Source organism: Zosterops lateralis (genome assembly GCF_965231275.1).
Source record: "Zosterops lateralis genome assembly, chromosome: 2".
Taxonomy (NCBI): Eukaryota; Metazoa; Chordata; class Aves; order Passeriformes; family Zosteropidae; genus Zosterops; species Zosterops lateralis.
In genome coordinates, this window is record NC_139763.1 from 27,323,506 (window position 1) to 27,338,137 (window position 14,632).

Consider the following 14,632-nt stretch of genomic DNA (forward strand, 5'->3'; position numbering starts at 1 on the left):
TGCAATTACGGAAAATGCAGTAATCAAACACAGGAGGCAAAAAATAAAAAGCACACAGTATTTAACATGGAAATCAAGCCACTGTATCCTCAAAAACTGCCCTTTATTTTAAAAAAAGAAACCCAACCTAAACCAGAAACATTCAATTTAAACCAGATACACCAAGTCTGTAAAAGGCGGGAAGCAGAACAACAGAGTCTTCTTCAGTAAACCAAATAGCAACATACAGATCAGGCTTGTTAACTTTCATTTACCTAATTTTTTTACACTGATGCAGATAGAGCTATTCGTAGAATAGTATGGGTTGGAGGGACCTAAAAGATCATAAAGTTCCAACTCCCCTACAATGGGCATGGACACCTTTCATTAGACCAAGTTGCTCAAAGTCCCATCAAAGAAGCACAATCATCATAAGGATCAAAAGGCACATTTTGTAATACACTTTCCTATGAAATTAACTGAAAAACTTCTATCAAAGTCCCTGACTTGGCAAAAGGAGAGATTAAACAGGATTCATAAACCATTTATTTCAAAAACAGCTGTCACAGGAAGGTGACTTGCCTAATTCAAATCATTCCTCCGGTCCTACAAGGAGATGTCCAAGTGTTCTGTGCCTGAAGGATCAAACTGTGAATGTAATACAGAAATTCCATCAGGGATGTTTTGTGGCCATTCTGAAACCAAAGCAAGTAGGTCCTGCAGACAATATCTTCCATTAGCAGTGAAACCTCCCTAATAAAGCATCGTCCTCTGCAATGCTACAACTATAAAGCACCAGACTCTTAAGACTCTCCACAATTTTTAAGACATTAGGAAAATACCTACTACTCAGCAGTAGGACTGCCTACTACTGAGTCATCATGGAGCAAAACCCAGAAGGTACCTGGAGAGGAAGACACACAGTTCTAATAGAAGACACAATCCCTTCGACCTGTCTGACAGGAAAAAGCACCAGTTGCGATTACCTGCACAACAAAAGCACATCCACCAAATGGTAAACCTGGTAGCCCCTACCAGGAGCTAAGCATTACACAAATTGTAAACAATTTCCCCTGGCACACTGTCCCATTTGACTTTCTCTCTGAAAGGTCAGTCATGTCATAGGTTTAGCTAAAACTTATGATATCCCATCCAAAGAAGAATGTGCTTCACCAAGTGGTGGTTATACCATTGCTTGTAGAGCACTATGCCTCTAGAGATGAAAAGCAATGTAAAATGCTCTTTATTAAAGTTTTTAGTGGCTTGTCACATCATCTTATGGAAAAACAAGATGCAAATTAGGGCACAGTCAGACAGGCATGTTGGTATAACCAGCTGTAATTAGTAGCCCGCACCAGCTTTTTAAATTCCAGTTATTGCAGAAAGAGTTCATACTGGTGTTATGTTTATCCTCATAGTTTGGGGCAAAAAGGGATCTCAGAGATCACACAGTCTGACCTCTTTTGAGACAGGGATGAAAGCTTACACCTAGTAAATTGTGAAAGAAGTTCATGATGCTTACTTCATCTTGAGAGAGTATTTCTGAAGAGCAATCGAGGCCTAACTTGAAGGAATCACAATTATTAAAATATCCTGTGTTCCACATGAAATTGTGTGCCGATTAATGATTATGACAGAAACAAACACACACAGAAATAAACTCCCCACCTCCAATGGTTTTACTACTTGTTTCCCACTAGTCTTGAGTTTCCAAATATTGGTTATCAATTATGGTAAGAATAAGTAACCATAAGTTCAGAAGGACTCTCTTTTAAATAATGTGCATACTGAGATTTCACAGAAAAGACCTCTCAGACCATCAAGTCCAACTTATCACCTAACACCACCACATCAACAGACCACAGCACTCAGTGCCACATCCAGTCTTTTCTTCAGCACCTCCAGGGATGGTGACTTCAGCACCTCCCTGGGCAGCCTTTTCCAATGCCCAATCACCCTTTCTGTGAAGAATTTCTTCCTAATGTCCAGCCTAATCCTCCCTGGCACAGCTTAAGCCTATGCACTCTTGTCCTGTCACTAGTGGCCTGGGAGGAGAGGCCAACCTCCACCTGGCTAAAGCCTCCTTTCAGATGGTTTTAGAGAACGAGAAGGTCCCCTCTGAGCCTCTTCCTCTCCAGACTGAGCAATCCCAGCTCCCTCTGCCACTCTTCACAGGACATGAGACAGGACCCCAGACCCTTCATCAGCTTCATTGCCCTCCTCTGGACACATTCCAGCACCTCAAGGTCCTTCCTAACCTAAGGAGCCCAGAACTGGACACAGTATTCAAGGTGCAGCCTATATTGTTGGATTCAGCCCATTGATCCAGCCTGTCCAGGTCCCTCTGCAGAGCCCTCCTACCCTCCAGCAGACCAACACATCCCCCCCTCCTGGTGTTATCAAAGCTTTTCTTGCACAAATCCAGCAGTGAATCACATATTTACCAGCTCTTCTATTTTCCCTGTAGCTCTGCCATGACCACTTCTGAGTTTAACAGTATGCTTTTTAGCCTGGTCTCCTAAAGATAAAAGCTTAAGAGAAAATGCTTTCTGTCTATACTTGTCAATCAATCTCTTGCTGACATTCTTTTTTTAGTCAGTTGGCATCTTCTACAAAATTTGAATAAGTGGTAGAGATTTCAAAAGATACTCTAGTTCTACAAATTTACTAAACTCAACGGCTACACAGAGAAGAAAGCACCCCTGGATATCCCTAGGGAAGCAAGGGCTGCACACAGCAGTTCTCAGCAGCTTCTGACTGAAAAGCACATAAATAGAGTCTCCTGTCACACTCAGACACCTTTTATAAATATCACGTTTGGGCAGGTGGGGCATAAAACTGGACAATACAGCAGTGACTGTCAAACAGCTGAAAGGGTAAAACCATACACAACAAGTACATCTGCAGTTGTACACAATCTAGCTGAATTGTTGCCTCTGTCTGAAGCTTGAATGAAATTATTACAAAACCATCAGCCTGGGAGGAGATGAACAGTAAGGTAAGTTAAAATTAATTGCAGACATTACTGCCTCCAAAAGCACAGACTCCTCAACAATTTCTGTGCTTACTGCAGCTTCTTTCAGAGTATTTCCCTTTTCTCTTAGTGTTTATGAGAACAAAATGATTAGAGAAACTAGCAACCTATCTTTTAGGACAGAAAGGAGTGGGACAGTGAAAATTACATGTCTCAAAGTGCCATTAAATTAAAAATGTGTATTGAAAGATTTTTAAATCTCACTCACAAGTGTTTTTTATGTTACAATTATATAATTGGCAAAATAGGTTAATTTTTCAATCTTCTCTTACTGAAATTTCCAAAAAATGGCATCCAAGTCAAAGGTTTACCCCAAGACAAACAAGTGGGGGACATACAGTTGATACCAGGTTATTTTAGCACTGTGGATTCTGGAAAGTACTCAGTCATAGCACATAACTAGTTGCATTCTCAGTACAATAATGTACCAAGAAGCATGAACATGATTCCAGAGGGAATAGGGGAAGTGATACTTTCTCATTATTTCTACATCCACTGTATGACTTTTTGCAATAACTTCCTCTCAACAAGTCCCTCTGTGAACAATGAAGTTAATTGCAAGTGTTTCCTAGGTATTGTGTACCATGTCTCTACTCTCTGTATAACTGAAAAAAACAAACAAACAAAAAAAAACAATGAAAAAAGAAATCATCCAACCTCAACACCTGGGGCCCTGCAACTTCCTCTCTACCCTCCAGCTTCCCCTATTTCTAGCCTAGCTTGATGTGTGTCCCTAGTTCCATTTTGCTACCTAAATATCATGTTGTCAAGTGTTACTCCTGGAGCAACAGATAAAAATTTTGCGGAGACAACCATGATTTGTAATTTGTGCCTCATCACATTGCTCCTTTAAAAACTTCTCCAGCATTGGTTTTGGATGGTGCCTGCCACAGAAGCTGTAGAAATCCCAAGAGTCATTCAGAAAGAAATAGGGTACAAGCTCACCCTTGTATTATGCTAAAATAGCATGTACTCCAAAGAACCTTTTGATATAGGTCATGTTGCAAGACAGCTAGCTGGTTTTCCTAGGGCCCCACCTCAAATGTAATCGAACTCCTCCAGCTGATAATCGTTAAAGGACATGAGTGAAGTAAAAACTGCACACATTTGGGGCACTGACAGCCTGCTGAAGGTGCTAGCAATCCACAATTCTCAAAATCCATGCACCTTTTACAATGGATACTACAGGAATGCTCTCTAATGCCCCGGAAGCACCCTAACACTGTGACCTCAAGCACATTTAGAAATTAAATCATTTACCATAAGGATTTATGCTTGACTAATTTGCCTCCACTTATAATCCCAGTCTGTGTCTACTCTGTGTAAAACAGAAAGTAGTCACATTATTTACACAGCAGCATTTACTGCTGAAACAGAATGGCTTAAGACTTACATTTGACTCTTTAATTACAGAGTTTTATACCTATTCCAGAGAGTCATGTGATGACTATGCAATCTCAAAATGGTGAGCACTTTAAAACATGTTCTCTGGAGGAGAGTCTAATCGAAGTTGCCGTTGATTGGGATTACAAATAAAATTACACTTGTATGTGATTTGCATAAAGAATTTTGTGAATAGAGGAGAAGCACTGAAGAAACAGAATACAAAAACAAAGAAGCATGAAACAGACTTCATTTAGTGGGAAACAAAGCAGTAGCAGAAGACAGTATTTCTATATATCAGAGGTCTAATGGAGAACAATTGAAACTTGATTTAGGCTGCAGAATAGTCAACAGAGGCTATGGTGGGGATGAAGAAGCACAGCAGAGACAGTTTAAACTCAGTGTTATGAGAGCTGGGAAGAAAGAAGAAAAAATTGATTCACTATGTTAAAGCCTTATAAAGACACATATCTCTTCCCCTCTGTACTCCCAAAACCCACAGCACTACAGCACTTCATGATAAAGGTATCAGATACTACATGATTTAACCTCTGAGCACATTCCCCCCATCAGTTTATTATGAAACCCATACAAGATTAAAAGCATGATCAAGCTGCAATCCTGCAGGAAAAGGCACAGCTTGATGCAGAGCTTGCTCTCCAGAGAAAGGAGATTGTAACACATTTAATGGATACATGAGTTTATTCAAAATGAAGCCGTGAAACCGCTTTATGCCTTCATTAGCATTTCTTCCCAGGAGCAAACAGAAGCTGAAATTTTTCAAAATACTGTGAGTTCACCTGCTTGATGCAGGCACTAAACTGGCCTTCTTGTAGTCAGCAATACCTTTTTTTCCCCTAATTGATGCAGGTCATATTTTAGGCAGGAATATAAACTTCATTTGACCCTGAAGCGAGTTCAAAGCTGGCTGCAGGTCTCTGCAGTGGAATGGAAACGTCTCTAAAGCAACACAAATGTATGTTCTCTATACTGGAAGCAGCAAACCCAAGAGGGCTGAGTGGGCCATGGACCCATTCTGGATGTAGGCAAAGAACACCAAGAGCTGTAACACCACAGGAAAAGCAGCCACTGCCAGCTCTGGCCTCAGGCTACCTCCACACCCAACAGGAGCTGCTGCCCTGCACCACACCAACATAACCATCAAGAGCCTGAAACTGAGCACTACTGTCTCACAGAGTAACAAAACATTGCCTCCATGAAGAAAGACCTCCTGGTTCCTGCTGACACTTTGGCAGAACACCAGCTCCAATTTCTAAAAGGAAAATACTGTAGATGGCACATCACACTCAAAAGAGAGGAGCAAACCCTCCTCTACACCACTGACAAGTAACTAGACTTCACCACCACCTATTAAAGAAAACCAAATTACTATGAGAGATTAAAGAAATTTCATCAGTGAGTCCATTAATGAGTCCAAGTGTTTTCTGCATTAAAACTGAATTCAGAAAAAACAAACAAACAAAACCCTCTCAACAAAACAGCAGAGTATCATCTAAAACTTCACTGGTCACTCTGCCTGCACTCCTGCTTTCTGCTCTTAGCAGCACTAGAGAGCACCACAAGAGACGCCAACAAAATTTGGTCTTGAGCATCAATAGGTAAATACAGCCATGCATTTCCAAGCTTTCTCTTTAATCCAAGAGATCCTTTAGACAAATTCTTTGCCTATTCCTGGTATTTGATTAAGATAGTTATGTACTAGAAAGTAAACTAGCTCCAGCATAAATGAGGAAAGCAGGAAACTAGATAGTAAAGGGAAATTCTCAGGTGACTCAAAGATGATGCCTGTATGTTTACACAAATGCATTTAAGCATATTCTATGATTGAAGGACTAGCTACACTCCTGTAGTTTTTACAGGTGTCTCCAAATGCAATCACAGGAGGAAACAGCAAATCTGCACCAGACAAGATGGGATCATGTTTTCCTCTTATGCTTTAGATTAGGATCCAGGCTGCTGACCCAAAAGCAGGAGTGGCCATTATCTCAGCCCTTTCAACCAGACTTGATATATATAAAACTTTGCCCTTCATGAGTTGTGACAACAAAACCAAAAGGCTGAGCCTCTGAAATTTTCAAAATTAAGCATCATTTACCTTAACCTTAGAAACATCGTATTGCATAAGAGACTTTAAAACAGCTACATAAAGTCAATCTGGTTTAGGGCAGTGATTGTCAACCAGTGAGCAGCAGTGCTCATGGACAAGGAAATTCAGATCTATAACGTGAGCAATCAGAGAAGAAGATCAAATGCTGTTCACTGCATGCTCTGTACTCTATTTATATGGCAGGAAGGCTTGGGAACCATCACCAAGTCCCAGGGCTCCCACCCCTACAAAGAGACCTTCTGCTTTAACCCACACCTGACAAATAAAACCTTCTTCCTTACCTCCCTCTCTTCCTCTTCAGAAGGCTTTTAAAGCCCACAGATCAGTCACTGTTCTTTCAATAATCCCTGAAGTGCTTCTGTTAGAGATGTCATACCTACTTATTGTCTCCTTTCCTGCTTGCCCTTGTAAACTGCCCATTCAACTTTGTTCCACATGGTTGGAATAAACCCTGTGGAGCCCTCAAGAGAGTTGCACAGCACTTAATTTGTAAATTAATGCAGAGCAGCCACGTCTTCCATACCAGAGCCACAAAAGCTTCACTTACCAAATAAAATTTCAGCATTGATAATGTATTTGTAGACTTATGAATTGTTTACTGGAAAACTGTGTTACTACATATGAAAGACAGCAGTGGCCTCTGAAGCACATATGTTGTTATTTAGCCATATAGATTTACTGGGTGGGAGAATAAAAGAAGCAGAGGGGAGGAGGGGTGAGCTCTCCAAAGCAGATGTTTCCAAGCTTTTTTAAAACTAAGAGACAAGACATAAGACAACACTTGAAGGAGCAGCTGGGGACACTGAATAAATACAGACATTTAAATGTGACTAATTACATACACATGCTGGAATTCTCAAAGGATGATCAGGGAGCCAGGCTCCCAGCTCACTCTGACTTTCAACAGGAGTTCAGTGGCCTGTTCCTTCAGGCATGCTGCAAGATGTCATCTTGCTAAATACAGAACACTGCCTCTAAATGTTGCCTCTAGTAGCTTAACCACAGCAAAGCCTACAGATTGCCACAAAGTCATCTACAGGAGCCCTCCTCTTTATTTAATAAATACAAATGCATGTATCTGCTGTTCCTTGCCTGTGTGGCTCTGACAGATGAGATAAAGTTGTCTGGACAGCCCAGAGGCTCTGGGGAACCATCTTTCTGTGCTAAACACAAATATGTTGCCCAAAAACTGCTCTAGCAACAGTAGGGAAAGGTTTACAAAAGGTCTATGGTTCCTTTCCAAGTACTTTGGTTGTAAAGCAGGAAAAGTTTCTGTATATGGGAAGTGGTGGCTCATAAAAAAAATTTAGGGAGAAGTACATACCACCGATTTTCAGACGTATTCATGTAATACAGCTAGACACACACTGTTCATTGCTTAGTTCAAACACTTCCACCCAGTATGGCTGCAGAAAGAGACTCTTACCCTGGTCATTTTTCATCCTCTGCATTACAGAAAAAGAAAAGTGCAGTTTCTAGGAGACACGGGATTAAGGCTTGTTTCAGCTTAAAAAGCATGAGAAGAAAAAAAATAAAATACAACATTGCTCAAGCAGCTGCCAGCAGCTGTGTGTCAGTACAAAGAGGTGTGTATGGACACGAGCACCCGGAAGCATGGGAAAGTCTTGACCACTTCTTTCCATGGCCTATCTTAAAAATGTTCATAAAATTACATTTTATGTAATAAAATGATATTTTATTTCTGACACATAGATTTCTGACAGGTGACAAACAGGAAACAACATTCACTTCACAGCCAGTGGAAGGTGAGGCCAGATGTTGGTAGTCACAACAAGCAGTGGCTGACTATGCAGAGGGCCAGGGAAGACTGTGGCTGTAAAAAGTGTAGAGGAACACAGCAAGATCTTTTGTGAGTGAAAGACAAAGGGGAGAAGCCAGACCTACTGAGTAAGACTTTCTTTTTCCCTGCACTGAAGGTAACTCACTACATGGCACAAGAGTATTTAGTACAAATGCAGCTACAGGAAGGTACCAAACCACAAAGTCCATGAGCATGTTGTTTTTTATCTGACACACTTGGGGAAGGCTCTGTGGTCAGCAGGCTGTACATCTGCTCTCTCTGTATGGTGTGAACATACACATCAAAGTCTGCATCCCAAGTCCTGTAACTGGGATACAGGAGACTTATGGGGGCCAGTCACAAGGACCACCAGGTTTTGCACCAGGTGCCACAGGGGGAGACCACAAGTAGCAAAATCTTCCCAGAAGGAACATCCAAAGTGAGAGTTGTGGTTTTTACAGAGTATGACAGAAGACGTTGCTGGGGGACACAAGCAGTGTGAGCGTGGTGCTTACATCTGCACTGTCAATATAACTTTTAAATCCACTAATGCTTCTCCTTTTAATCTCTTTTGCAGGGTTTCAGTCCCTGAAGAGATTGTGCTGTAGCAGCTGGCTGAGACTATGGCCTCTGATGAAGCACAACAGCTTAGTGGTTTAAGACTAAATGAAAGTACTGAATGCTTCCTAAGGAAAAGCTATTAGGTAACAGTTTTTGAACTGAATTGTTTGCTTCCTCTTCAGGGGCTAAGGAAGCACACTTGCCTTTTGCATTTTTTAATAATCTACTACTTAATATTCAAGAGCTCAGCACTCAAATATTTTAATTCGCCCTTCCATTCAGATGAATTTTTCCATCCATTCATCCTGCTGACTGTTCACCACATGCTCCACAGGCCTGCAGGCTGGCTCAGCCCCAGATGCTTTCCAGGCTTTCTGGAATGCAGAGGTGGCAGTAATATGAACAGGCTCAGAGGGCACACTGATAAAGACCTGTGGGTAAGCTCATATCTTCTGGAGAGGTAAAAAAGTTTCCTAATTGGGCCAAGTCTTCATTTAGCCTACATACGTGGTCTTTGAAAACAAGCACTACTCTGGGGCTTAAAAAAGCAAGTGTCTCTAAAGTATTTTTAAACAGCTGCCCTCTGGATACAGCTTCTGTTCTCCCTGCAAACCTGAACTGTTCAACCAATTATATGTATGAGGTCATCTGCAGGGTATTGTTTATCTTTGTAGCTAAATGCTTCATTTAAAAAAAAAAAAAAAGCTATTTTTTTTTAAATGAAGTCAAAGAAGTTCACAAGACAAGCATTAGATTAATCAGAACAAGTCAGTTTTTAAGATGAAGTGACTCTAGATTCTTGCACATATTTTTACAGCCTTGTCTTATTCATTCACTGTAACAGCCACAAGAGAGTCACAAGAAAATCAGCTATTTTCACAATACTCAATTGGAAGCTGCACTTCCTTCCCTAAAATACCTAGTGTTTGCTTTTCACTCATGACCTACCTCTAAGAAAGGTTCTGCCTCTCCTGCCTTTGCTGCTCTCCTCACTGGCAAATTCCAGCTATATAGACATTTAGCTGAGCATTGCCTAATTACCACACTCTTTTCTTACATGCTGAAGCACTAGAACCAAGATGTCTATGAACAAACCTGAAAGAGATTTCAGATCATGTTAAGAAAAATGTTAAGAGCTGCAGTTTGCTGTAGACCTTCCTGAAGCAAGCAGTGTGGCATGAAGAAAATGCTGGACTACATTCTGAAATGCTTTTATTCCCCCCCGATGTACTCATTCCCCTTCATCATTTCTCTTCTTCTTTCTCACAACTAAGACACATTGCCATGAAAATCTGCATCAGCAGAACTACATGCTCTAGAAATATCCCTCTTTCCCAATTTTCTTATTTGAACTGCTAAGCTCTACTGTCACTTACCACTTAAATAACAAATAAATGTGGAAACTAGACAAAGCCAGAGTGTCCAGGTCAGATACCAAAGAGAAGGTGGCAATAGGAAAAGACAGTTTCAGCAGACAAAAGCTTGCTTGAGCTCTGATTCTCAAATTTTGTTTCTAAGACACCTGGGCTCATTATGATTCAGTTGTTAAACCTCATGATTTTTCTACACATTGCAGCTAATACACTGAACAATACCTAGCAAACCATGGTTACAGAATGCTTCACAAACCAACCTAAGTTTTTTTTCTCTGCATTATAGAAAGTTAATGAAATAGTCTTCAAATCAAGAATTTCTAAGCTAAAATTTGAATAAGTTCTTAAAAGTTGTCTGGCCAAATGAATAGAAAGCCAGAAAAATCACACTGTTAAAGTAGTCATTGCCTTAGTGCTATTCATGAAGCAAGAAGCTGCACATATCACATATTAAGAAGGACCTTTTCAGATACCTATTGCTAGCATTTCAGGAAGTTCACTGAAAAATGCATTGGTACTGTAATGTTAGCAGGTCCCACTTACTTGAAGACAAAACCTTTAAAAGACAGCTGGCTGTGGTATGACACACTCTCTCAGAATAAAATAAACAGAGGCCAAAACTTCTGAAGATTCTTCAGTACACCACCTAACTATTCAAAACAGATGAGAGCAGAAGGGAGTTTCAATTAACCTATGTTTGCAGAGTCACAGACATCACAGGATCTCAACTCACAATTAGGGTTCAAAGGATATGGACAGAAGGCTCTGCGGCTGCATCACATCTAAGGAGTGCAATATACACTTTCAGAAAGGCCAAAGGAAAAAAACCTCAATGTGGCAATCAGGACAACTGTGCTCCTTTTTCCCTCTCTGAGCACACTATCCTCCAGGCTTGCTTCAAGGAGAGTCCAAGCTCAGTGACAAACACATTGTCCTGTATGTCTCACACACATACACCCTTCTCTGACAAAGAAATTGCCTTTTCCCACTTTCTATTTCCTCCCTGTCCTGCAAAGCCTTAGGACCAATAGCAATACAAACAACACTTAAAAGATGCCAGCCTAGGACTTGGTAGATAGAGGTTTGAGCTCTGGTTCCTCAGATTGTGTGTGACCATCATCACTTGGTCATATTCAAATTGTGCAATGGAAAATGACATGAGAGTCCTCAAGCAGCAGTTAGAGGAAGGGTGGGCCCTTCAGGTGGTGCACAGCTATACTGACATGGCAATTTTTGTTCTCAAAGAGGTACAGCTGTGTTCCAGCAGCATTGTGCCCTGGTTAACAAGTTCACTGGAGCTCAGAGCGCACACAGCAATTTACAGCAAACTATCCCCTGGTATTTGCTCTGCCTCATCACAGTAGACTAGAGAGAGAAAGGGTTCAAGTGTATCTGCTGCAGAGCTCTGCAAGGACCTGCATGGCCAGAGGGGATATGCACAGGCAGGCAGGACCACTTAGCCCAGCATATCCTCCTATCAAGAGTGGGCCTAAAGTGCTGGAGGTCACCATATGGGTCACCTGCATTTGTGATGTAAAGACTACCAGGACAAAGCCTTAGCAAGGCAGCAACAAAATGATAGTAAATACTGGTCTGAAAATTCAGCTGGTCAGAACATTCCCAGCAGAGAATTTATCATATTGACATGATTGCCAAACAGCTAGAAGTGTATGATGCCAGCAGTCTGATTTTGACAGCTCTTCTGCCAGAGGACACAAAGCATTCCTCATAGAAGCCAACCAGCTCTGCCACTACTTCTGAGATAACCTGAAAGGCTTTGATGTGGCCAGAGAGCAGTGATCTTCCAGACCCCTCCTCAGAGGACAGAGAAATTTTTACTGCCATTTGAGTCCTGTGGCATCTCTGTTTCAACTTGAATGAGACTGAATGGCTGATTCTGAGGCTGCCTTAGTAAGTGATAGCAAAATTTTCTTTTAAGTCAGCTCTGTAACACACTCTCACCACACAAGTTGTGCTACAAATTTACTTAGCTGGTTATGTCCTTAATGCAAATTAGGAGGACATTAACATTACCCTTTGATGTCTTTTTAGTATTTATGCCATGACTAAATTGGATAAGGGATTTATTAACATTTAAGACTATTAGGAAGAAAATAACAGATTACGTGGAAAGAAGGAAAAGGGGAAAAAAACCTCACACCCTATAAATTCAAAAGATATTTCTGATTAAGAACATTCAATGTCCAAATAAATGTGTTGATTCCTCCAGCTATTTTTAAATGAAGCACTGCACTCTGTTTGCAATCAGTGTGTTTCTCATAACTTCACAGCTGCATTTCGAGTCCTACCGTGTTGCAAGCTTATGGCAGACAACGCCAGTGTCTGTTATGACTTCACTCAGTCTCAGCTCCAGGTGGACCTTCCCCTGAAACACACCAAAAACACCATAGGAAAAGTTAGTTTTATGCATAGGCAGGCACACCATTCCAACTTCAACCAAAGCAAGCCAGTTTGTGCAAGTAATTCCAGAAGAATTACTATTACAATTTAATCTGAAGATAAAATAAGAGCTGTATAACTAAGGTCTTTCAACTGGCAGAGAATCCAGACCAGTAGTCATGCAACTAAATTTGGGTGCATAATTCCCAGCATTATGTTATCTCTATATGTTGTACTAATTGAAGGTTATGGAGTGTCCACAGTCGGACACAGAAATGTTGTGTTGAAGTTGTAATTAGCATTTTAAACATTAAGCAAGTATCTACAAGACTATAGTTAAAAATTATATCACAGAACTATGTTATAAATTAACACCTATACATTTTAAATAGGATAAAAAAATTATTAAGCAATATAAATTGCAAGCCAAGTATCAATAAAACTATATTGAACAGCTATTAAAAAAAAAACCCACATAAAATGTTCAATCATGTTGCTAGCATTCACAGCATCTACTGTTACAGTTTCCAACTCCTTTATCATCACATTTTTTTATTAAGACATGGACCAAGATATTATCCTTCAATATGCTAAGAATATAAAGGCAAACATGAATACCAACTGTATTCCTCTGAATTATTCCATTATATTTCAAAATGTGAGTAGCCACTCCCACTGACAAATACTCAGCATCACTTTTACAGTGTGTATACAGTAAATGCAAAACATTTTGTTATTGACCAAATCTGACATGCCAGCAGTGTCCAGTCATCTTCTACAAATTATCATAGCCAAAACTGAGCCTTTCATTTTCATTACTCTCCCCTCTACCTTGTACTAAAGGATGCTAAAATCCGCCCTGCTAATTCATCACAGCTCTAATGTGGGTATCAACTTTACCTCAAATCACACAAAATTCTTTTGCCACCCCTTTTATAAGATCTTTACTCTTTTTGCACAGGACCAAAACTCCTGCCAGCAACTTCCCTATCTTTTGTGACTAATTACTACAACCTCCTGCTTTATGGAGATGTCTGTCCTGGGCAACAGAGGAGAGTGAAGATGAAACACTGGCCTCAGGGTTTTTTGTGTTTCAGTGACCCAGGTATTCTTTTTCACCCTGTCAGTGTGTGCCAAAGTCAGCATCTGAGATTGGCTTCCAAACTGAAGGCTATCCTCATACATAAGAGCAGGACTTCTCTACACAAATGCATAAAGCCACTTCTAGAGCCAGCTCTTAAGGACTCAGTACCACTGCAATGCCCACTGTAGCTGTACATGACAAGGGCTGGGCACATAATCAGCTAAGAACTCTGCTTAAGCAGAACAGATTTCTTGCTTTTGTTTTACTATATTTTCCTTACATCTCAATATTCTCTCTCCCACTGGGTGCATATTCTGTTACAGGATCTAAACCATTAGTCTCTGGAGAATAAATTTATATTATGAACGTGTAAAATCCACTACTGCTATCTTTGTCGATATCCTGCTAACTACCAGAGAAATCAACATTAATACAAGTTTTGAAGAAATTAAGAGACAAGAACAAGAGATTTAGCAACTTCAGAGAAAATATCCCTTTGCAGAAAAATACCAATGTATACAGATGTTTTTACAGAAATATTCCTGCTGGTCTTAAACAAAAGCAAGACTGACCTTTCTCAGGAAAGAATGCTTCAATGCACTTAGATGAGCCTGAGAGCGAACTTGAAGTGGCCATTTGCTCAACACAGACTGAATAAAATGGAAGCTCCCTATTTCAGAAATTAGGTTGAAAAAATATTTTTAAAAATAATCCGTATTTCACGCATTTTTCTAGCTACATTAAGCATAAAATGATAGTGCTGCCTCTTCTGGGCTAAAAGCCATTTTTTTCTTGTAGCTTTCATCTTCCTCTTGTGAAAGCTTTGAAAATGGTCAGCTGCTCAAAAAGTGACTCCAAGCTTCCTACAGCAAAACAGAGGTCGTGGGAT

General features: G+C 40.4%; 1 protein-coding gene across 2 annotated transcripts in view; it reads right to left on the minus strand.

Moving 5' to 3' along the window:
- The window catches only part of RASA3 (RAS p21 protein activator 3), a 171,438-nt gene that overhangs the window by 44,959 nt on the left and 111,847 nt on the right, over positions 1-14,632 (minus strand). For both annotated transcript variants that reach the window (XM_083854658.1, XM_083854657.1), the window contains one exon: positions 12,569-12,645. In XM_083854658.1, the coding sequence (XP_083710784.1) occupies positions 12,569-12,645 (77 nt within the window). The remainder of the gene's footprint in view (positions 1-12,568; positions 12,646-14,632) is intronic.